At 39.6% G+C, this 25,906-nt stretch overlaps 1 protein-coding gene across 2 annotated transcripts in view; it reads left to right on the top strand.

Annotated features, from left to right (window-relative positions):
* The window catches only part of SLC49A4 (solute carrier family 49 member 4), a 107,204-nt gene extending 81,636 nt beyond the window's left edge, over positions 1-25,568 (top strand). Inside the window, exons 8-9 of one of the 2 annotated variants that reach the window (XM_090046004.1) lie at positions 11,514-11,696; positions 16,263-25,568. In XM_090046004.1, coding sequence (XP_089902130.1) covers positions 11,514-11,696; positions 16,263-16,378 — 299 coding nt within the window. In that variant the 3' untranslated portion in view covers positions 16,379-25,568. Of the gene's footprint in view, positions 1-4,262; positions 4,459-11,513; positions 11,697-16,262 lie in introns of those variants that run through there. The other variant, XM_090046005.1, reaches the window with a different exon arrangement.
* Positions 25,569-25,906: the final 338 nt, after the last annotated feature.

Below are 25,906 nucleotides of genomic sequence, written 5' to 3'. Positions count from 1 at the left end.
CTATTTATAAGGTTGTAAAGCATTTTGAATTGATGGTGTTGTATCCATCTGACATCGTTAAAGCTATGTATTAACAGCCCTGGTTCAGGTATGCTTACATATTATATCTAAAGATAATAAGAAAAAAAGGACATGTATTTTTGTCATTTGTAATGGAAAATTGCGGGGAGAGGTGGCAGGTCTCTGCTATTTTATTCAAATTACCTTTGAGAGTCCAAAAATGCCCTTGGTGCAGTGAATGTGTCACAGCTATAAACCAGAAATAGGTACAGCAAATTGAAATACGTGACCAATGGAGAGGAAATAGCATCTGTACTGGTAGGTCAAATTTTTGACGCATCTTGGAATTTAAATTCAATTTTAAAAAGTCTTTCTCCCTAAAAAACAAACCTGATTTAAAGAATAAACAAATCAAGCTCTGCAGTAGCTGCAGCCATACAGTAGCAATCATGACATTGTTTTCCATCTCAAGTGAAAAAATGCACTAAACCCTCTTACTCCTTGTGCTTGTCTGTTCCATTATTACATGCCTGCAGTAATGTGGATTTTTATAGAAATTGTATTCTCTGATTTGTTGCATTGAGCCAAACTTAAATTTCTTCTCACTGCCTATGTACAAGAACAAAGCAGACAGGTTTCAAGAGGTGAAAGTCATTACGCACACAGTGATCCAAACCAGACCTGGTATATCAAGATTTTACTTATCAGCCTTTCTCTTACTTTATTTTTTTTTAAGAACTTGGTCCACAGTGTAGAAGCCAAAAAAAATACAACAGGCTTCTTATCTCTTCGTGGTTATTCATATCAAGTGGCTTCAGAACTGTAAAATTAAAAAGGAAAATCCTAGGATTGTTAAAAATATCTTAAGATACTTAAAACTTTGTCACACAATTTCATATGTAAGGATTTGAACATTAAGTTACCTAAATCGGCATGCCATGATAAATATTTAGAGACTGCATTCTTTTCCATCTGATTGTTTAAAATAGATATATTGTTATTGCCTTCAAAATAGACAGTCCTTTAAATTGGGTTTTTACAAAAGACCCAAATAAAAACAATTTCTTTCCTGCGGTAGATTTTCTGTCCACTTTCTATTTAGGTTTGTTTTAATGGTATACACTACAAATATTTCAGCACCTTTTAGAGAAAACAAAAAGGTCTTTGAATAGCAATACTAACCGAAATGGATGAAAAGGGCTTTACAGCTTTAGGTCCTAATGTAGATCTACCATGCAAGATTTCCTTTTCTTCTACGGCCTAATGTTCAAACTTTCTTCGCAGACAGGCACTTCTTTTTATCAGCTCTTCCTTATAAAAATTAATATAAAATAAATGCAATATGCCTGCTTAATTTAGATCTCCGTCCATTGAATCCCAATGATATATCTTTATGAAATACATTCTTATGGATGAAAACGCACAAGCTATTTAAGTGCTAATTTATAGGACTTCATGCTAGATTATTCCTAAATGTAATGATGTAATATGATGATGACCTCTGCGCTCCACAGTAATTGGGAGAAACGGCACATTTAAATTGATTTGGTTGAACTTCTTTCTTGTTTAATTAAAAGTTTGAGGATGTAGAGTGTAAGTGAGCCAAAGTATAGGAGGTCAAATGCAGGCTGTTGCTGGAGGATCTTCAGCTTTGAGGAATCGGTTTGATAGGTCTGTTAAACATGGAGGCACCTCTTCGTTCTCCGTCAGTGGAGCAGCATTGACATCAGAGGTCGAAGGTGATGTTTGCATTTTTTGTGGTTGGAGGATGAGCACTGTTTGTAGCAGTTTATCACTTTTTGTTAGTATTTTTCTTAGCAATTATTGTCTGGTGCTTTCCACCTTCAAGGCACTTGGAGTTCATTAGCTAATCTTCAGAACATTGCTGGGAATCGGATATGTACCTTGCCAAAGAGACTCAGACAGAGTCCAGAATAACTTGTGCAGTGGAGACTCTAGGGAGCTTCCTGCCTCCCCATCTCAGAATGGTTTCTCTCCCAAAAAAGCTTTGTTGCTGTGTGACTGTGCTTCACGCACCAGCTTGCACATGTACACCTCATTCTCATGAGCAAAATGAGCCTAGACCTGCAGTTCCACAAACCATGATGACATCCAGACACCCCAGTCCAGACTGCTGCTGCTGGGTTGAGGGGAGAGAGATTGCAGAAGTAGTTAGAGGAATCGGGAGTCTGAGTGGACTGCTCAGAAGGAGAATGCATGCAAAGTAACAGTGTGGTGGTGGGTGGTCAAGAGGACAGTAGAAACTATAAAGAAGTGGAAGACCTCTGGGTCCTGTAAAATGGTTATTAGCAAATGGCTGTCTGCACACTGGGGAGGAGAGAAGTGGCTGGTTCAGCAGCATCTTGGACAGTCGCACCTGAAACCATTAATGAGGTTGGTGCACTGAACACTTTTGAGCAGCTGAAGGGGTAACCCAGGTTCTGTTTGTTGAACTCTGACGTGTATTGGAGAAGCAGATTAGAGAGCTGCTGGTTTTCAGCAGTGGTCCTAAACTCCTAGAAGAAGGTTTCAGACTGGATACAAGGAAAAACTTCCTCACAGTTTGTGAGACCAGACTCTGTGGTAGACTCCCAGCAGGGGTGGTTCAGGCACCTAACCTGGAGATCTTCAAAAGGAGACTGGACCCACATCTCACTGGGGTTATCTGACCCAGCAGTCTTTCCTGCCCAGAGCGGGGGGGGCTGGACTCCATGATCTCACAAGGTCCCTTCCAGCCCTAAACTTCTGTGATCATCTGTACCAGTGCCTTCTTCGTGATGCCTGTTTGATTTTTGAATAATTTGTGTACTCTTGCATTACTCATTGCCTGAGTCACCTTTGTTCCGGAAATAGTCTATTCCCAAAGCTGAGCCTGTCCTTTAATGCACACAGGCTTTGTGGTGCATACACTCAGCCCCCTCCTCTGACAGTTGTGCACTCGCCCATCTCCCACCTCCATTCCAAAATAAGCATTCCCATCCATATGCGTCCATGCAAGACTGTGAAAACTTAGTTTAGAGCACCATGGCCAAGAGCTGGAGGCCTTGTTCCAGGTTTTCTCTGGCTTCATTCAGAAAATCAAGCTCCTGCCACACATAAGGGAAAAGATTATTCAGGGGTAACATTGTCTCCCAAGAAAAGGTGAAGAGTCCTCCCCTGAGGTTTTTCAATAGGTGCCACGTACAGCGGTATTAGAAATCTCCGACTTCAAGGGATAGGAGATGGCAATTTAAAAAGTAATGCAGTTGTTTCCTGTATTTGCTTATAAAATATAGGCCTAATTATTTTTTATATAAGCAAGACATCATTTAGTGTTCTGCAGCGTCTAATTACTTGGAAGAATTGTGTCCTTTTTTACATTAAAACAAAGTCTGCAGCTAATACATGAAACAAGACGAGTTCATGTTCATGTTATTATTCAATGGGCTTTTCCTCCTTTCTTGCAGCAAGGCTTCTGCTTTCTGTCATTACTAAGGGTTTGCGTGCATTTGTTTTTTGGTGGGTTTTTTTCTACTGTTTCTTGAGCAGAAATTAAATAAAAGCATATTTGAAAATTGTATGTGAACTCTAACTGCTGACATGAAAAATGAAACCAAGCCCATAATAATATATTGCCATCATAGCTGCAGTATCATCTGGCTCAAGCACCTCTCAAAACCATGATTATGATACTTAAAGAACCCTTGATTCTGGAATTAGTTTACACTTGAAGCAAACTTGAATTTTCTTTTAAGAAATTTTAATTTTAATGTACAGTGTTCCAGCTAAGTTGCTTAAAGAATTTCAGAGACAAGTTTTTATACACTCGGAGAACTCTAAGGCAGTTGTTTCCACTGAATCCACAAAGCAGCCATTGATGCCTCTTTATCTGTGCCATAGCAGTTAGGTGTTGCTTTATATTGAAGCCCATACCATTATGTACAAGGAGTAGTTTGACCTAAAATAACCATTGTAGCATGGTTGGATGGCAATTTCAGTATCTTGCTATTTTGCATCAATGATATCTGCATATGTAAATATTAGCACATTGGAAGAATTGTTATGTAATGCCAGTTGCTTGCAGTGCAGATTCATTGTTGTCAGCATAAAATATCAAAGTTCTAATATAAGCTCACTTGGTAGACTTCTCTTTACAAAATCCTCATTTTGGACTGGGTAGCAGGCCCCCAGATTTCTATGGCAACTCCGTGAGTCAATAAAAAACGGAATTTAAGTTTTGCAATATAATAACTTTAAAAGAAAAGACTTTTTTTTTTTTACAGATAAGAATTTATGAACACATCTGTCTACCTGCCAGCCTCCAAATGAAGAACTTAATAAACTACCAAAATGAGAGATGCAAGTTATCTATGCACTGAGCATAGTTTAATTTCCTTACCCTAAGCAACACATGATTGATTTGAATAAGGGCAGCATCACCTAATGAACAGAACAAGGGCCTGGGATGCTGAAGATCAGGACTGCATTCCTAGCTTTAGCACTAACTGTAAGACTGAGCAAGTTGTCACCTTTCTCTCCCTTCTTCCATCCATAATACGGGGATAATAACATGTGCCTTCCCTAGAACACAGTGAAGTCCACAAATGGAAAAATGCTACTTAAAAGGTAAATATAATCAGCACAGTTCTCAACAATAAACCCAAGAACAGCAGCAAATACATCACAGAAGGTAAACGTGGGAGGTCCAGTCTAAGAGGGTACCTATAAATGTAAAAAATTTAAAATCTAATCAGTGTGGCAGCTAAATGATTTTATGGTCTCCACTTCTTAATTTAAGGATCACTTAGCTGTTCATATGATTTTTAGTCCCCACAAAGTAAGTAATTCTGCTTTCACAGCAAGTTTCGCTTGCTTCTCTTTTGAGATATGTATGGAGTAAATCCAATTTGATCATACTTCCAGTTATTTTCGTGACTCTATCATGAGTTAAGAATTTGATCAGTGTAGTGTGGAATGAAAATCCATCCAATGAGCTGCATTAATGTTGTAAGTGTACACTATAGGGAGATCCTCTTTTGGGTTGTTTCTGCTTCTGTAAGTGAATTATGATAAAAATATTATATTATTTCACCATGGGGCACATTCCTATGGAAAAATTATGGCCAAGTGCTTCCATGATTGTTCTTATCTCTGCCAATGGCATGAATGAAGTCGTAAAGAAGTTTTACTGTTCTTTTGTAATAAATAGCTGATGCTCTTGCATGATTTAACTTGGGGCATAAGGCCTCTAAGTGAGACATCAGCCCATCATCAGCTTACGCTGCTGTGATAAGCAAGTCAGACATGCCCTGAATCAGTGGTTCTCAACATTTTTAGACTAAAGGCATCCCTCTGTAAATGCCAGCTCTAAGTGTTGAATTAAAACACTTAATTCAGAGATGATGATTTACGCACAAGGCATATAAAAAAAACAAAACAAAAAAAACCAGAAAATACCCCAGGCAGAATCTTTATCGGGGACAAGGCAATAGGTCGCGTTTATTGAGAATACAAAAGTATTAAGCTATTGAATTCTTACTGAAATTCTAAAAGACCTTGAGTCCTAAATCGTTCTAAGCATATAGACCTGCACACGCAGACGAAGTAGATTTGACGGATATTAAGATGTTACCAGACTTAGTTGCTCCGGTTAACTTGGTGGCCAGCCGAGTTTAAGCTTGAGGTCGGAGCGGGGTGTTCGTCGGGCACATACCAAGATGCTCCTGTTGTCATTGCAGAAATCACCCAAGACTACTTAATCTCGCCCATTTTTATAGTAGTCTCCCATGTCAGCTGCACACCTATGATGAGATGTCAGGCTCGTTTGGTTTTGTTTGAGTTCTGTGTCAGCTGCATGTTCCACATCGGGTAGATGTCAGGGCGGATGTCTTCACTCGGGTGTGATACTCCTTTACTCGGTTCACATCTTTTCTTGCTTGACACATACATACTAGTCATACAACATGACCTGAAGAAAAGAATGACAAATTTAATCCTACTAACCTATATAATCTTAAAATGAAAAACAAGAGCTTATAAAAGCAAAGATCTAAATGGATATGAATAGTTTTATAAAAGCAAGACTAATAGTCTATAAGCTTAAAATACCAGTACAGGTTTTAAAGTTGAAACAATCTTTTAAAAGTCAAGTTGGCCTTAATTCCACAATAATACCTTAGTCTTAGTATCTTAGTGTTCACTCTTTTTTGACAAAGAAAAATCAGCAGTTTTTCTGTTGCAAAAAACTCAGATCACAGTAGGGCAAAATAGTTTTAACACTATGGATTCCTGTTTGAAATCTGTGGGCTTAACTTGTGTATTGTGTTTGCACATCTAGCAGTGCTAACACTGCATGGCATCTCATGGTACCCTCAAAGAACTTGAGGCAAGCCAGGGTGCTGGGGACACCCTGCTTGAGCATCACTGCCCTAGATCTATAAAGGTTTGGGTTTAAGTAATAACTTGAGTTCCAAGAGAAAATAAGTCTAGTGCCATCTGCTTCCCTGTTTATCCACAGAAAGCTACTATATTGCTTGGCACAGCCCATCTGCTCATAAGAGGTACATTACTGGAAAGTACCAGGGAATTAGGAGGTCAGGATTTATTGGCAGAGTGGTTTAGGGAAGTTTGCACAACACCACCTGCTTGCAGTCAGCAGTCTTTAGGCTTTTAGCTGTCACTTCCATGAGAATTAAATTCACCTCTCAGAGTATTTGCGAACATTTAAGCAGTGACAGCATAGAAATTAAATGCGTGCACATGTGTGCATGCACACCCCACACTCAGGGCACTAATTGGTTGAAATCTGCAGGAGCTTTTCCATCGATACCACTGGGTTTGGCTCAGACGCTAAATGTGCAGTTGTGTTATGAGGAGGGTGTGCTCCAAGAGGCGACTGCCAAATGTGTGTCCGGGGACTTTCCTGGAACACGGCTGTCCTGGAACGTTGTTTATGTGTATGCCTGGAAGATACTCAAGAAGGTTGTGCGGTATCCTCAGCTCAGCTGCAGATAAGTAAACAGGTACCACCGTGTGCGAGCGCTTCCCCAATTCAACTCTGTTCCTTGCAGGGTAAGCACTTGTAGCAGATGACAGATTAAATGCATGCATCTGTCTGTCAGTCTGGAAGTCTGGTATATGTAAGCAGGCCTGCAGTGATTTATAAAAATCCAAAAGAAACCAAGCTTCTACCCATGTTTTACTTGTAATAAGCCACCGTAACACTTCCTTCTATATAACTGACATGTTTTGTTTTTTCCTACCCGTGATGCTCCCACTGTGGCATGTAGTAGTAACAGCTAGCAGGGGAATGAGGACCCTGGCTTGTTGGCATCTCAAACATGACCGTCGCATGACTCGTACGAGCCTTTTGCTTAGGGCTGCCATGGAGGCTGTGCCACGGTAGTCTCGAAGAGAAATCTGGCCCCGGAACAGCTGAAGCAGTATTGCTTTGGATGCGTGTTTGCCTCTGCAATTCATGATGTGGCAGCAGGCCTGCAAAATAGCTGCTTTAATGCACCGATTCCTCAGGTAGCAAGTCCTGTGTCACAGTATCTTTACAAAATATCTAATAATAATCCCCCTGGTTCCATTGCTTCTAAATGGCCAGAGCTCACTAAGGTGAGTGACTCAGATGTATGCCTTTATCCCCAGCAATTTTCCTAGTTAATTGCTGTTCACAGGAAAGGGGAAAACGCTGTTCTGTTATGATCTGTATATCCCCAGTGTCTATTTCTGTCCAAGCAGATGTGAGTTTCTTCTGTTTTTTGGAATGAGGAATTGAGGAAGGAATAGTCCCCGCTTCTTGAATCCTCTTTTCTCTAGGATTTGTTCTTGCTTATACTCGGTGCCAATGCCTGTCATCAGGGGTTCTTAATTGAAAAAACATTTAGAGTAATTGTAGCAGCAGTTCTTTTACACTATAAAAATCATGGGGCTCTTTAATAATCATTCAGTGCAAAGTCCCTGTTATGAGAAGTAAATGGACTCCATTTTATAGGTGGCACTCACTGAACTACAGCAGCTGTCGCCCCTTGGGCTGGTATAAAATACCGTCATCGCTATAGCATGACATGAGGCTAAACACATTTTGAAACCCTTATTTATCTGACTTCTAAAACGTTTTTCCTGTATCTGTGATTTTCAGTGCTGTTGATCAGTTGCTTTTGTCTTTTAAACTCTGAACTGATGCAATAAAATCATTTTGTTTATGGCACTCAGAAGAATCCTAGATGTTTTACAAGAACACAGGATGAAAATATTTCTTCCCGAGCATTAAAGTGTGTTTACAGTTTATGGGGTAACCCTATAAATTCATTTTTTGAAGGTTTCCGGGTTTTTAATCCTCTGCCGTTCCCAGATTTCTTGGTTTGCGGTTTGCTTTTTGTTTTTTAGTAACTATATCTTTTATATAGTAAACTAAACTGCCAGGCCTGCAGCCTCATTCTGGGAGCTGTGCTTTTCTTTTTTTGCTGTTTGCTTATTTTGGTTTGGGTTTTTTTGCCTTTAGCATCCAACCTCTTGCTTTGGTTTTTTTCATTATTTTATTAATCATTAAAATTTATTTTATATATAATATATATGGTGAAAGGTGTTACTGTAGATATTTATTCAGGTTCCCAAGTAGCTAGGGCTGGGGAGAGGTCACTATACAAAGATGATTTGTAACTGTTACCTTGAGCAGTAAGGATTCTGCAATGAGTATTCAGCCGACAGTCTCAATATCCTTTCCATGCTTCCCTTTTCGCCTGCAGAATCTGCATTCATAAATTCATGATAGCAAATTTACTCCATCCTCAACTAAATGATTTCCATCTTGCCAATTGCTTCCTTTTCTGGACTAAACTTTATTACATTAAATTCTCCCAAGTCAAGCCATTAGTGCCTTATTCGTAATTGCTCTGTTAAGAGTAATTGATTTATTTTCCATACCAGAGTTCATGCAAACTAGATGCGTAAACTGCACTTGCTCCTATTTAGAATTTGAGGTGCTGTCATCTTTGAAGTTTGGTTAATATATTTTCACCATCTGAAATTTCTTCTACTACAGAATGAATTGTTCTTTGTGTATTTTCTGTTTGGAAAGTGCTAAGGAATCTGCCTCTGCCTGACACTTTTATGGGAGAAGAGGAGATGAACTGGCCTTTCTTTCCATTCTGTAATGTCTTAAGTCAATACTCATCCTTTTTTCTCTCTAGCATCCAAAACTGCTTAAATAGGTAGCTACAGCTTAAAAAAAACAGAAGCTATGATTGCTACTTATTTTACAGGAATTAAAAGATTGTTAAAGTAAGAGGCTAAGTTACTGTATGCAACTAGAACCTGAGAGAAAGATTTACTAACTCCAAAATACCAGTGAGAACTTGCAGCAAAATCTATGCATATTGTGGAAGGAAGAATTGGTCACTCCCTTTCAGATAAAAGAGCCCGTTGGCTTCATGATACTAAATTTTCTTCTCACTTGCAGAACTCTGGTGAACTTATCTTGGAACTGCTCCTCTGACTTTCACCCTGCAGCTGGTAATAAAAGATTTTACAGGAGCTCAAGAAAGCTCCTAGGTCCCTTTTTTTTAAATAAAATCACCTCCAGCTCTGTTACAAAAAGAGCAGCCAACCTAACCAGTCCCTTTCCAAAGCTATGCCATCTATATCATCTTCCTGGTAGCCTTTTCTATTCTCTTTTTCCTCTGTGTAAATCCTTCTCTACAGAAAGAAATATGCATGGAAGAGAACCATATCAAATGAATGATCTGACCAACCGCCATTTATGCCATCTCTCTTGAGGCTTTATCTCCATTCTCTGATCCCTCATGTCTTAACAAATAATGCGTGTGTTTTTAGCCAAAAGTTTCCTGCTCGCTAACCATTCCTCAGTTGTGGGACTGATCAGTGTTTAACTTCTGATGAAGTAGTGCTTTTCAGTTCTCCCCTTGTCAAAACATTTTGGTATAGTATGGAAAAATAGAATCCTACTTGAATTTCATATGCTAAAAGATTTGCTAACATACCACAGTGTAGAGATGTTGCCATCAAGTGTAGTCTTTTCCCATCAACTAGGAAATGTCTTTACTTCTGAAGGATGCATCTTTACATACGGTTGGTGCCCTTACAGAGTCTTCAATAAGTATTCCAGACTTCTACTTACCCTTTTCAGTCTTCTAGTAAATGGTTTCCATTTCTCCCCTTCCCCTTATATGTAATTGGTCTTCTCGAGACACAAAGGTCCCAGCTCAGAAAATCCTTCTTTCCTAGGACAGCTCTTAAGGAGAAGCTACAGTTCCATTAAAATTAGCTGTCATCATTCGGAGCCTTTAAAAGCTGGTGGGTAAAAAAAGGAAAACATATATTCTTGGATAGTGCCAGTAGACATATATTAGTTGTACAAAACATCTATATTAGTGCAAGCAATATAATAACATCTGAAGTCACAGAACAAAGCCAATCACAGAAATGACTATATTCTATTATTATGTACCCAGGAAGAAAAACAGGAATTCTGTAATAGTAAAAAATGTCCTTTGTCAAGTAGGAGTCATTCCTGGCAGGTACTGAGTATATTTAATTCCCATTCAACAAATGGAAATTTCAGCATCTCGCAAGTCAGGTCATGGCGAATCTTAATGCTCTGCTATCTGGGAAATCATAAGTATTTGTTTGTACAATGGAAGCAAAAATTAGTTTCAACCTCTGACACTGAGTCGAAAGGTTAATTTTCCATTCACTTTTAATGCAGTTCAGTATCTAATTGTATATAGAGCAGTATTGTTCACTTAGGAAATAACTCTGCTTGGATGTCTCTTTGCATTAATTTTTTCCCCCAAGGATTCCCATTTGGTAAGTGGACTCCACGGTATTGAATGGATCTTCAGGAATTCAATTCTGTATGTAAATGTACATTTCTGAATTTCAAACCAAATAATAAACGCCAACTACAAACAGTGAGACATGATATATGCTGTGATGTACAGTGGGTAAAAAAAATAGATCTGAGTATTCTTTGTCTTCTAGTTATTTGCCCATCAGTACCAGAGCATCTTTGGTTTGAAGTATCCTATTCCCTTGTATACTACACATCCCTTTTCCACCCCCAAACTCAGCCATCCAAAATTGAGTTGCATGTCTTAAGCGCAGAAGCTGGCTTTCTAGGCTGGAATGGAGGGATGAAATCATGGGGATGATATAAAGTGGATGCTGTGCTTCTCCCCACTACCAACCTCAAGGAAGGAGGGGCTGGAGTTCATCCTTCAGGGTTAGGACTATAACATTAACCCTTTCACAGCTGCTACTGAATCCCCAGTGGCTGTGAGAGGGTTAACACATCAGCCTTAACCTGAGCAGGGCCAGTCAGGATTCAGCCATTCGGTCCAAATCCCCCGCAGTCATAATTCAGCTGTGACCCTGGAATAATATTTGCTTCACTCTGCCTTCCCCAAACAAGGTGCATCTGTCTGGAGGGCTTACACACTGCAGTAACATGCTATCATAGGAAAATGGTGACATAACTCATTGCTGTTTCTGTTTTGTTTCTGTTGTAGCCACGCTGTATACATCCTGCATTTTGCTAGGAGTGTTCCTCAATAGCAGCATACCTATATTCTTTGAGCTTTTTGTGGAAACAGTCTATCCAGTTCCAGAAGGAATTACATGTGGAGTTGTCACCTTTTTGAGTAATGTGTTCATGGGCGTCCTTTTGTTTTTCCTCACGTTTTACCATACAGGTAAGAAATATTAGACGTTTAATGTAGAAGCATTCTGTGCGCGGTCAGTTTTGGTACCGCGGGAGGGCAGTTTATATGCAGAACTCCCATTAACGCTATTATGTACATATATTGTTTGCATACCACTGATAGAAAAGACCTCTGAATTGTTTATCTTTATATGCCCGCCAATCAAAGAATGAAATCCTTTAGTAGAAGATGAGTATCCAGATTGTATCCATATTGGTCTAGCGGCAAAAGGAATCGGAACTCGTGGTAGAGGTATCTTTTATTAGACCACCTAGAGTTTTGCAAAAAAAAATTCTTTAAAAACTTGCAAATAAAGACCCTTTTTTTTTTTTTTTTTGCAAAAATCTAGTTATAGAATCATAAAATCAATGAGTTGGAAGGGACCTAGACAGATCATTTAGTCCGACCCTCTGCCATGGGCAGGAAGGAGCGATGGGGGAGGGGGGGGAAAGTTGGTCTGATGAAAGATATCACCTGTACCATGAATTCTGATTCATTAGTAGAAGATGCACGTACAGACTTTGCTTTGAACTTCCTGCATCAAGAAGCCATTGAGATGCACACGGTGGCTATTTTTTTTTTTTTTTAAAACAAAGAATGATAATGTTCTGGCCATTTGTAGCAGGTTGGGGAATCACTTAGCTCAAACGGTCCCGCTGTGCTCGTTTACAGTCCTTGTTCATTGTCCCTGGATCTCCGGCACACTTCCTCCCAGCAGGAATCGACACAAACGGACAGCACAGCACAACACACGAACAGCAGGGGGGTGCAGCTTCCCAGACCCAAAGGGAGTTCCAGGCTGGGCTTTGCCACTGCTAGTCTGCCGCCCTCTTCCAGTCCTCCTGCCAGTTATCTCCAGCACTTCTTACTCTTTCTTTGAGCTCCCAGACGAAGCGTCTGTCCTGGGATGGTCCTCAGGTTTCAATCATCCACCGACCTGCCTGCGCTGTCTTGCTCACTCTTCTCTACACCAGTGGTCTCCAAAGTGGGGTGTGCGCACCCCAGGGGGTGCGTGAGAAGATCATTGGGGTGCAGGAAGAAAATATTAGAACTTCTATTTTTATTTATTTTTTATCTAGAAAAATAAAAGTTAAGCTTTACTAATATTTAACATATGGATTGACACTGGTGCCCTCACTCAGTCCATATGTCAGATGGTCACGTGTCATGTACGGTACGTAAGTAGTACGTGTATGTAATTTATCAATAAATAAATATTTTTTACTGATGGGTGCGCGATCAAAAAAGTTTGGAGACCACTGCTCTACACAGTTCCTGTTGCTCTGTTTCCATGTGGAGAGTATCCTGGCTCTTGGGCTTCTGTCTCCTGCTCACAGTGGGAACCCTCTTCCAACTGTTTAGGCCTTCCACCCCCAGGTGCTAGGTCAGACCCTCCTGGTCCTTCCAAACCCTAGTTGCTTTAAGGGCTTGTTTCATGGGCTCCATTCTCCCCTGCACCCATGCCCATGCCTTGCAAATTTTTACTAATGGTTTTGCCTTTTCTGGGTTTTGGCTTAGCCTTAGCAAGCCACAGCTATTGCCTCCCTGGCTCTAGTTGCCTGAGTTTTCAGACTGTGGGCTCTCCTGGCCCTGTTTTTGGCACTGTTCAACAGCAGGATATTCTATTAAGGGCATAACATTAACAGCATAACATTAAAGCAGCTGCAGCAAGCCTGCAACAATGCACAGGTAGAAAAACTGCTCTAGCTTTCACGCTGCTTCATCGAGGGGTTCAAGTTGATTTGGCTCCCTCTGATTTGTTGCAGGCTGCATGCATAACCCTTAGTATCGGGGATAGAGGTTGTAGCCATGTTCCTTCATAGGAAGTTTTGTTTGTCCCTAGGAGAAACTTTACAATCTTTACATTTTCCTTTGCCTGAGGAAGGGTGTGAGCCCAAAAGCTTTCAAATAAATAAATTAATTTTAATTTGCCTTTAGAAATGTGGTTACTATGGTGAAGGTCAACAACTCGAGAGAGGTTTAGAGTCGAAATGTACTTTCTTACAAATACTTTTTGAAAAGTTGTTACTTCGTATTTAGAAGACGGGGATAGATATCTATTTCTATATATAGATATAGAGGTAGATATATCTATATATTTAGTTGGTACAGGAAGAGTAATTTTAATCATAATGCAAAAAATATTGTTACCAAGATCTGAAATATTGATGTTCCCTACCTAAAAGGAGGCTGGTAAACTTCAGAGGAAGGTGTTATCTAATGGATCAAACTTTCACATGCTTCAGCATAGTCTCTGGTTTACTACCTACCATTAACTGTGAACAGAAGTACTTACAGCTGCATTGCAGATTTGGTAGATCAGTTAGGGCACACGGTCTGTTAAGAATGTACATTTTAAAAACAAATTTGAATATTTGATATTATACCTACTGCCTAAAAGTGACGCGATGGGGGTTTTTTTAGAAGGTTTCTAAAATGACAATGATAGTTCAGTGAAATCTAGATTTTGCAATGCTAGGGTACGTGAATTATGTACGTTATTCAAACTAAATTGGCAAAATCAAGTAAAACAAACTTTAAACGTTTTCAGTCTTCTTCCAAATAAAAGTGTAGGGTCAGTATTATAAATCCATTTTCCATAGAGCATTATAATACAGTACATGATGCCATCTGGACAGGACTGACGGATTTCTTTTGTAAATGACAATTTAAAGAAAAACAATTTAAAGAATTATGAAGTTCAGTTTCATTTAGAGTACTCTAGTCCTTTTTTCATAAAAGGTATCTAAGTACATAAAGCCAAATTCTTGCCATCTCCACCTTTCTCTAAGGGATGAAACATGAGTTTATATTATTATTTGGAGGAAAATCCACTCTCAGTGATATAGTGCCGCGAATGATTAACAGCACCGCTATTTGCATAATCTCTAAGGTTTGATCAGCACCCATTCTTACATTATGGACCATGTTATTAAAAGAAAAATCCTTTAGAAGATGAAAAATGATTTTGCAAAAAAAAAAACACTTCATTTTAAATCAGTCTCTTCAATTTTCCTCTGATTTTCATACACCCTTTATTGTTATTCCATAATGATACAAGTAACCCAGAGAGCAGGGGAGTTTGGTGTCTCTTTCCTCTCTCACTTTTAGATTATACAGTCCTCTCGTTCCCATTTCTCCCTTTTCTTCATACTCTGATATTAGTGTCCCAATTACTGAGGCTATGAAGGAGCCAATTCTGGAAGTTTTCCAATGCATTGACGATTCTGCTGCAGCTAACGTGATTAGACTGGCAGATTTGAAGCCTCTCTGAATCCTTAGCCTAACTTCTAGCACTGTATCGTCATGCCAGAAACTCATTCTCTGCACATTGCTTTAATCAGACTTCCTTCGGGGGCATTTTTTCCCTTTTACTTTCTACCGTTGGATCTTTTTTCCGATCAGTATATTAACATAAATCGACCAATGAGCCAGCGATTCTTGTAGTATAGCAAGTAATGAGAGGAATTACAAGGTCATTAATTTCTCAGTCTTTTTAGATGTCTGGGTTAGATTATGTTCAGTCCACTTATGCACAAGTATAGAAAATCATAGGGGGGGCATGTTTCTCGTAACTCATGGGAATTAAACAAAGCAATTTCATGTTAAACAAGGAAAGTTGCAGTGGGGCATTACTACTTGAACAAAGATAAGAGCTTTTTTTGCATTGTTGTTTTCTGAGGGTTTCCTAAGCTTTCTGGTTTTGTTTTGCGTTCCCAAACAGAAATTGAGCTTTACCTTTTAGCAATATGAATTATGGATTAAACTAAAGCAGCATTGCAGGAGCCTTTAATATGATTAGTAGTCCTTGAGGGGGTGTTTAAAATTCGGTAGAAATACCGACTGAAGTAAAAGACCAGCTCCCGAAAAATTGATGCTTCTCCAGTGAACTTCAGGCAGTCTCATAATGCTTCTGAAAAGAGAATTGCGCTACCCCTGCCTTCGGATTAAACCTGCTAAACAAATAATTAAAAGGAGGACTGACGGGGCAACTTTTTTATACCCAGAAGAATGATATATTCTTAAGAACAAGCACATTATATCTACAGATAGGCTGGTGGAGAGCTTTTATGGTACTTTTAAAACTTGGATTGATTGGACTACACAGAAGTTTCTGTTGAGAAATTGGCTTTCCCCATCCAAATCGTGGAGCAGATTTGACTCAGAATCAAAGTGCTGGTGTTTACATTATCCTTTTAATCTATGCTGTTTCTTAGCCTGTAGAAATCTGAGAAATAATTAATAGACTACTGTTTCAGGGAGGTTTGTTTTCTCTTAGAGATGGCAGATTTTTTTTTCTCTCCAACTGTCAAGGGGAATAAGAGAGAGTAAAATTAATTAACGACACAGACTTCTTTTAAAAGAAATCCATAACAACATCTCATAAAACATTTCATCTCTCTGTCAGTCCCACAGTTGTCATTGAAGAACCAGCTCGTCTCTAAATGCAAAACAAAGCCACGAGCTACATCTTCTAATTCAGTGGTTTATATTCTGGTTGCTTTAACAATGAAATATGTTGCACAAATTTGACACTGAATTATTTTTGTTTTACAGAGATTTCTTGGTTCAATTGGTGCCTCCCAGGGTCATGTTTGCTCAGTCTGCTCCTTATTCTGTGCTTCAGGGAATCCTACGATCGACTGTATCTTGATGTCGTCGTCTCAGTTTAAAAACACAGAACTGGTGGAGTTGTAGAAGGGACTGGGAATCCATGTTGCGTTCTGCACATTTGCTTGGAATTGCACAGCTGAACGGAGGAAAAGCTACAAAATGTTAAATGCAGTTTTATTCAGTTTTGAAGATTATTTTTTTAAAATGCCCTTTTGATCTTTATCACAAGCCAGATAACCGGTGTCAGACTTGGATGGGAATCAGAACATTAGTGTCGGAACTGATATTTAATTTAAAAGGCTGTACCTGTTGCTATTAACTGTGCAGATATTTGTGCCAATTCAAGATTGCATGAGGTGTCTATACGGACCAAGGCACCAGTAATCTTTCAGTCTTCTCTCCAAATAAGAATAGCTGATAATCTTTTCAAAACTCGATTAATTTTTAAATTAGTAACTAATTTAATTGTTAAACACCCAGTTGTGGCAGAAGCTAAAATAGTGTGGTGCTTATAAGCTATAGTTGTGTTTTGATAAAAGCCATTTCTGTAAGAAGATGCTGGTTTTTTGGTCTTTAACCATTTTGGATACTCTTAACAGACCTTGCACTGTTGTTGAAAAAGCTTAATTTTTGCCCCAGAGCCAGAGTGCATTCAATGATTGCTGTAATAATAGCTGGGCAATAGTTACCACTAAAATCTAGTGATAGCTGACAGTAGCATCTGTAATGCTGCAGTTTTTCTATCCACTTAAAACAGGAAATAACTGGTATTTTGGAAGTTTGCAATATAGTCACTGTTGGTAAATGTTGATATTCTAATGGCCATCACTACTACCTACCCTTTCATCTCCAACTAATACCGTCTTTCACCGTAAAACCCTATTTCGTGCCCCTCAGTACTGTAGGTGTGCAGCTTCCAATTTGGGGAGTTCTTTGTTGAGCAGAGACTGCAGTCTTACAGTGCATGTATGATTTTAAGACTAGTTTACAGTGTAAGGCTGTCTAAATAATAATGTTTTCAGATACCCAGTTCTATAAGTGTTCTCTTCCTGAAAAGTTTTCTGATTTTCTGACCTACCCTTGTTATCAGCAAAAGGACAAATGATGTTGGGATATTCATGACTTAATTTAACACAACCTGGGAACTACAACACCAACTTTTTTTTTTTTTTTTTTTTTTTTTATCAATACTAAACTTTGGCCATTGTGGCCCTTACTTGAACATAAATAGTAAAGGTACCTTTGAGTAGTCTTGTCACTCAGTTTCAAACCTTTTAGGAATTTCTGAATTTTATTCTTAGTTTAGTTCAATATTATTTGCAGTGCTTCCACTCTGAGTGTGCTCTGTTTGTTTAATATTTGTGTGTGTGTCTGTATATACACACATTAATGTATATGCATAAACATGTATAACATATATCTATATAATATAAGTTATAGCATGTGTGTGCATATAGACTTATTTTAAAATAACGGTGGGTGCAGAGCTACTGTTTGTAACCAAAGCAGTCATTTCGGCAAATGAGGTTGCAAAAGCACACCCGCCGCAACGTGAATTTTATTACACTGAGTGAATGTTTTCTTAATGTGGCTATTTTATATAGAGTGTGCGTGTGCATGTTTGAGGATGTTGGCATGTAATGTTCTGCTTCAGCGAGAAATCTAAATCAAACGCCCTCCGCTCCTGCGAGGGGCTCTGCTCCATCACTCTTGAGTAATACAGCCACCGTAACTCATAAAAATAAAACCTAATCAGTGCATTACCCTTCAGACATGTATCAGTTCAGTCTGTCTGCCTCTCTTTCTGCTGAGAGAATATTTCATTAATATTTTCAGCTCAAAACTCTGCTTGTGCAGTAAAACAAAATAACTAATTTCACAGCATCTGCTTTTATTGTTTTCAGACAAATGGACATATATATACCCTCATAAGTAACAGGGTGCTAGGACTGGGTTTATTGGCTACATCAGATACTAAAAGAGCAGAATCCTTCCTTGAAAGGCACCGTTCATAAACAATGGAGCCATTTGGCATTGAGACTTTTTAAATAAATGAAGCCAGCACATTTTGAGCAACCAGAAGCATATTTAATCATCGTTTCAGGTTTTTGGTGCAAAGGCACAACCATCCAACTTTCTTGGCTTTGCTTCACTGTTTGAAACAGTATCAGTACCCAGAAGCTCCTGTTACCCATTGTCTCGTGCAAAGCTACAAAATACATTCATGCCAAGAATTCTAGTTTACAGGTGCGATGCCAGGACAGAGTGGTAATTCTGGCTTGGTCCTTTTGAGACCTGCTTAGCAACCTGCTGCAGCTATATTGGAATCAAACCTGCACACTTTCAGGCACCTTGCTGAGAAGCAGAGATTCTCGTTTTCTCTACCACCCTGACTGTTGTCAGATGGAAAAACACTCCATGGCTTTGCTCCAAAATGCAGTTTCCATAAAACCAAATAGGCCAGTAAGATTCTACCAGAGCACTATACTTTATTGCTACAGATCACATCCTGCAGCCCATATGCAGCCAAGTCTAAGGGAAATTTCTCTCAAGTAAAAACAAGCTCAGTTCTTCATTATGTAAAGTTCCATGATTGGTAAGACTGCTGCTGTGATTCTTTGAAATAAATGTTCAGGTTTGTGGACTTGGGGAGAAGGACATCTAGGGACAGGGACCAGGGAATAAAATATTTCAACTTTAAAATATGCTTTTTGAGATGTTCAAAAGAGTTCAGTCATGACTAAAGCCATGGGGAGTTCTCCTGAATAAGATTGTTGAATCATGTCGCTTGTTTTATTTATTTTACTTTTATATAGGTAAAAACTATTGTGGTGACTTGAATTTACCAAAAGTGAGGTGGGTTTTTTTGTTTTGTTTTTTTTTCTTGCTGTAGTGAGAGACCATTGAACATTGCTGAAATGTTAATCTCCAGTAGTCCCAAGTCATATTCAGAAATGAAATATTTTTCCATTTTCTTATTGGCCAACAGCAAAGTGCAAGTGCAGTTCTTACCTCTGTAATTTTGGAGTAACGATGGACATGTTTTCTTGTCTGGCCAGGGCTTAATCATGTATTGCTGTTGACTGATTAGAACCGAACACTTCCATACCAAAGTAAGATTGACTTCTCAATGGGAAAGTGCTTTGAGAAATGACAGTACTCCCTTCCTATTTTAGCTCAGAGTCATTTTTCATGCTAAAAGCCAGAAGAGCAATTTTGCAAAGCCACTAAAAGAGAGACAATTATGCTGCAGTTTGTATTGAAAATGCAAGGAAGGATGCTTTGCAGTGACCATTTCTCTTGTAACAGGCCTTCATTTTAAATAGTGGTTACAGTCTTGGCTGCACTTCCCTTTTTTTTTCACTTGGAGCCTTAATAGCTTTAAATTCAACTTCCAGCTCTGCTGCCTTTTTCCTTTTGCTGACTCCTTGGCTCTGCTGCCTTTCATGCTGCTAACAAGGCAGATAAGGGTTAGAAGACGGGCTTCACTTCCATCCCTGCTTTCTGATTCTCTTCACTTCCCAACCCTCACGATTCCTTTCTCTGTTAATAGCTTGTTCTGTTTTAAATGCGCGGCTATGCAAGGACTTCCTGAATTCCCAGTCAGGCCTAGAAAGGGTTGGCCAAGACAGCTAGTCAATAATCTTAAACACAGTTATTTTCTGTTTTTAGGAAATCACTGAAAAGAGCACCCTTTCACACGTCTTAGCATGTTCGTTGCATTGTGTTCTTTGTAGTGTCAACATGAGCGAATTATCAAAGCTACCTGGAAATAACAGGCAATATTTGTGGTAGTTCTCATGGGAAAACTATATTCACTAAGTCGCCCAAGTGTATCATGGAGCTTCCAACTTGGGAATTTAGCAAATGTCCAGATGCTACTATTGGATATCAGATTATACTGAAGTAGTTTTATCATCTGGAGAATATTAACAGATGTGAGTTTATGGAGAACTATCCAACTAAGCAGGGAGCGAATGCATAGTCTTACACTGTAAATACATCAATAAAAGGGATTGATCTACATGCAAAATATTGGTTGCTGTTAGAAAGGGAAGAGTTCCTAGATTTGTTAGGACTGACTATCATTGGAATATGATGAGGACTTGGTCATCTTATCCCATGTGTTTTAGACATCCTGTTAAACTGTGAGAGCAGTAGCAATTTTTCCTCATTGATAAATCTTCACTTTTCATATTGGGTCATGTTTTTTCATCTGGAAGAAAATCATGCAGTCACTAGCTTTTGTAGTAGAGGTGTTTCTGGGTGCTATTTTGTATATTTTATTACGTGCATTAGGCTCTGACTATAATTCATGGTGATGGTTTGGCAGGGCACCTGCTGGGTTGGTTGGTGTAGCTCTGGGAATGTAGTTAACATTTTTGAATGAAATGTCATTGTTTTAAGCTGTAGAGCACCTCTCACTATTTAGTGGAATTTGTAGGCATGCCCTCATCAAGAGGGTTGAATGCCAACCTTATTTAAAATAAATGGGAACTTTCCCATGGCCTTCACTGGATCCAGAATATGGAACAGTCAGAAAATTTGGCCATCGTAAAGAAGAGCACTCAAAGATCTTAATACTTTCATCACTCCGATCAACAGAGTCGGTGTTCAGGTTGATTTCTAGACCACCAGGGAGCATGTAATATCACAGGTGTCAAGGCAAGATTTATTAGTTTCTTTACAGAAAGCCCATGTAGTTGATAAGGTGATGGTTAATCACAGACTTTTGCACAATGGTGCTGTCCCAGTGCACATAAGACACAGGGAAAAAGTCTCATTGTATTATTGTAGACAGCACTGGAATATTTCTGTGCATTTCATCAAGGAGCACTGCTGCCTGCAGCTTAAAATTTCTGTTTCAGTGCAGGTTGAGAAGGCCACAATAAAATCAGAAAAACATGTCCGTCTGCTTTTACCATTTACCGTTCCTGTTTCAAGGTAGATAAAACAATAAAAAATGAAGATGAAAGCTCTTCTTTGTCCTGAGTTTCAACAAGCAAAAGCAAATATTTGGGCAAGTATTTGGGCTCCTGTTTTTCACCCTGCATCCTTGACATATTTGGAGCAATGCGTTCTGATATGAACTTCTTCTAAATACCATTGGTGCACGGTGCACTCGCATGCTCTTTTGAATAGATCTGCATATGGGTTGGAAGCAAAGTGAACACCGTGCAATCATTTGTACACCCAGCTGGCATTTGGGGCAGCCTCCATTTTTGATGACCCCTCTGGAGACCTCTGATAAAGGGACTGGGTTTTCAGGAAATAATTTTCACCCTCTTTGAAAAATGTCAAGGCGAGTGCCTAAAAATCCTAGGTCCCACAGAATCCAGGCACTTGAGGAGAACTTGACTACTTCTTTTTTGTTTTTAGCTAGGCCAAGAAATAATTTGTCACCTATTCCTGTATCGCTGGTTCCTCTTCTCCACCTGAACAGGTGGTGCGCTTGCACATTACAGTTTAGGAAATGCGATTGCTTAGTTGGTGGGTGAATTGTTACCGTGTCTGCTCTACATTCATCCTTGAACAATTTGTTGAGGTGACAGTAGTTGGCCCAGCAGCCAGGAGAGTGGGTATAAATTGTTTGCTTTCCTTGTATCCCTCAGTTGTCAAATGCTCTTGATATATTGCTCTTGTGGATTATCTCAGTAAATTAAGATTAGCAGAAGCCACTTTGTGGGCGCATCTACACGTGCCCCCCACGGCACAGTTGTTACTGCGCTGTCATTTAGTACTTGTTTTAGCAGTTTTTATCGGCAACCTCGTTACAGCGAAGTAGCTTGTCGCTCATCATGGTTTGTGCCCACCAACGCTACAGAGATGTAGCGGTGAGCTACACTGCCGTAGCTCAGTGCTACAGTGGCGTAGCGTCTCATGTAGACACCCCATGTTATCCAGTGTCACTAAAAACCTTTCCTAATATGAATATGTAGTGTGCATGCTGACTTTCTCAAGAATGAGATCTGTAATTGCATTGCTCTCTTACCTGGGCTAGAATTAATATTAAACTAGCTTGACACATCTTCACTTTTCTTCAAATTGTAACAGACCGAGGTTGTATGACTTAGCTTTTGCAATTGACTCATTCCTTTTTTACAGCATCTAGCACCCTTATTTACTCCACAAGCGACTTCTTTACTAGTTGCATCTAGATGTGTCAATATATTCATTTTCTGGCTGTTGGATAAAGAAAATTGGATCTCTGTATATAAATTTCTCCTGTTCCTATTCAAAACTTGTCCCCTTAGCTGCTCTGAGCCTTTTGGGTAGGGTGGGATAGGACTAAATAAATAAACAGTTTGAGGTGGTCTCATAATCATAGTTCTTGTGTGTTATAAAAGCCAAAATGGTTTTCCCTGGCTGGATGGGAATGGTTTGGCTAAAGGGTAACACTTGAAGCCAGGATGTCTGGGTTCTATTCTTGCTTGGCTGTGTGACTTCAGGAAAATTACTTGTGCTCTCCATGCCTCAGTTTCTCCATCTGTAAAATTGTTGCCAATGTTTCCGTACCATGCTGAGGTTCTGTGACACAGTTTTCACTGTCTGAATGGCTTTGGGTTCCTTTGGAAAGGTGCTAGCTATGGAACAGCAGTGTTTCCAGTTATCCATTACATTTGAATTAAGGGGCCCTTTTTTACGATATGCTCTTGCATGTATATGGAAGTGCTGTTTGCACGCTTTTTACAGTGCTGTAATTTAGAGCACTTTTTATAGCACTGTAAAGTTACAGCACTCTTAAACGTGATGTGCACAGTGTTGGGGGGTGCCGGTGAGGTTCAAAGCCTCCTTGCACTTTCCAGCCTAGTTTCTGCAGCCTCCAGGAGCTTTTCTACTGGTCAGAAATTTGACCAGCGTGCAGAAGTTATTCAGAGTGCTGTAGGTTGCTGAAGTGCTGCAAAATACAGCACTTCAGGTTTTAATACCTCATTTAGTAAGGGTTCATTTAAAGGCTATACCCATGTTTAAAGTGCTGTTAAGTCACAGCAATAAAGCAACTTCTTTACACGTCCCTTCCTGTGAACTAAATGAGCTCCCTTTTTAAGTCATCAGGTCTTGTAACCATGTGACAGGGTATTTATAGTATATCTGCTCAGCAGGGAACATATAAGCAGAAGGTTTGTGTGCATGGGGAAATGTGTGTGAAGGAGTTGGTGCACAGATAACTTGCTTTCCTTGCTGCACCTTCACTCTACAGGTGGACACTTGGCAGGTGTAGTATGAAATGGCTTGCTCCACTTTCAAAGCAGCGGCAGCTTCCTCACATTGCCACAAACTAGGACTGTTCACATGGCAAGTAAGAGTAGAGTGGCTGGTGCACCGTACGCCAGCACTCCTGCTGACTGCATGCTAACTTGCACGTGTAGACAAGCCTCAGAGAGAGACTGAGCGGAGGACAGGAACACAACCTGGCTTTAAAGCCGCTGTCTTTTTAAGCTAGATGTCGACAGCGCAGCTGTCTGTTGCTTTGCTACCCGCTTGCACAGTGGATTTAGTGAACAAAGCTAAATCACTTTCTAGAATGCACCTTATTTACTTCCCTGTCCTTTGAACTTGTTTTGAAATCCCCATTGGTCTGTCACATTGTCCCGAATTGTCGAATTGTCTGTGCATTTAATACTACAACTTCACATGCGGATCGGAGAGGGGAATGCATGCATCCCAAGGAAGAAATCGAGGCATCTGAAGTATTTGAGAAGCTTTTTCATAAACTGATGAGTCACGTTGCAGGTGCTCGGAGAGCCATTGGCAGGAATCATGGGAAGGGCTGTGCAGCGGCTGGAATTTCCCTTGAGGTTTTGTGTTCGTATTTCTCTCTGGGAACTCAGCATAGTTTTGCAAACAGTTCTCTGCAGATCCTGTGTCCTTTAGCTGCCTGCCCTGCCCTATATGCTGGTTAGTTTTCATGCCTCTGTCTTTTCAGATGAAAATTCCTGTCCATTTAGGATTTTCTCTTGTCCAAAAATCTTCTTTCCCTGCAGTGTCTAGTGTCTTCAGCTCTGTTCTAGAAATGACCACGGTGGAAATACTGGCTTTTAATAATGTGACACATGGTTTTCCTTCTAACCTTATGGTGTGAATATATAGGAAAAAATAGGGTTTCTTTTGTGTATTGGGATGTGTCTTTGTAAATGATGTTCAAAATAGAAAACTGTTCAATTTTACTGGAGTTTGTATGCATTTTACTTTTGTAATTTTTTAAAATGATTTGATAGAATTTTATTTTAGGACAGATTCTACTTTTTGTATGCAATATTTGGACGTGCTGTATTTTTTATTTTAAAAATAATGTTTTAAACCACTGTACATGTGTAAATCAACCACTTAATATCTTTTCAGACCAGAATCTTACTTTGTGAAGGTGCATGTTACTTTTAATAATAGTTGTTTCACATTAAAAGGATTACTTATTGTTGCCAGTACTTCTCAGTAATGTAGGGAATGTAAACTAATATTAGACTTCTGCTGTAGTATCAGTGTTGAAACAAATTCAAAAGTATTACCTTGAAATGGGGATGAGTTGGTTTGAAGTAATACCGAACACTGTGGACCGGATCCAGAGCCTACTGTAGTTGCTAGAAAGAATTCAGTTGATTTTATGGTGGACTCTTAATTGGCCCTTCTGTGAAGAATAGACGCCATGATTTGTATTTCAGTAGGACCCAGAGAGCCCATTAGGAGCACGGCCCAATTTTGATAGGCACTCCCATGAAAAAGGCATGTTCATCAAGAGTTGTTTTATTGCACAAGGTTGAGAGAGTCACTTTAGCACACATTTGTTCAAAACCTTGTACCCTAAACAGAGTTGTGTTGGAAAGAGGAAGGAGGTTGAGAGGGATTACTGATGAGAGAAAAATAATAGGACCTCAAAGAAGAGAGGGTGCTCTAGGTGAAGGGGTATCAGCAAACCATTTCTTTGAGCGAGCCTAATAATGAACAGTATGTCTTTGCCCACGGAAGTGGTTTTCACTGAGCATAATTTGCTCATCCAGCAATCGAAGTGATGCTCAAGTAGACAAAGGGAGTTAGGCAAGGCACTGGCCCAGGACTTGAGAGATGCAAGGTCAGGTCCTAGCCTTGTCCCAGCTGTATACCTCCTTCCTCCTGTCTTGTCTACTTAAGACTGTAAGCTCTTCATGGCAGGGGCTCTTTCCAACTCTGTATGTGCAAAGTGGGGCCACAGTGTCTGTGGAGGGCTCTAGGCTCTACCGTAATACAAGTAATAAATGACCTTTTGGAAATGAACTGCTCTGCGTATGTCGTTTAAAGCCCGCGCGTTCACCAAGAGAAGTCTGCTCTCTGTGTTTTGCCTTTCATTGCCCCCAAGGGCATTTCCTGCTTAGAGCAGAAGTAGAAGATACTAGCAAAATGCTACCAAGAAGCATTGCAGTGTGTCCACACCTGAACGCACCTGACATTGCAAAAGGTATTATCTTTTGGACCACCGCAGACCACAAGCCAATAAATACTGTGCCCACAAGCACTGCACCCATACAAGGGCTGGTTTTCTGTTAATGCTTCCCACTTGCGAAAGGCTTTACAGTGTCGGTTCTTTTAAGTTGCATCTGACTGGTACTGGCCAT

Source organism: Crocodylus siamensis, chromosome 4 (assembly GCF_052110815.1).
Source record: "Crocodylus siamensis isolate JL-2025a chromosome 4, ASM5211081v1, whole genome shotgun sequence".
Classification (NCBI taxonomy): domain Eukaryota; kingdom Metazoa; phylum Chordata; order Crocodylia; family Crocodylidae; genus Crocodylus; species Crocodylus siamensis.
This window is presented reverse-complemented; position numbering and strand designations above follow the sequence as displayed.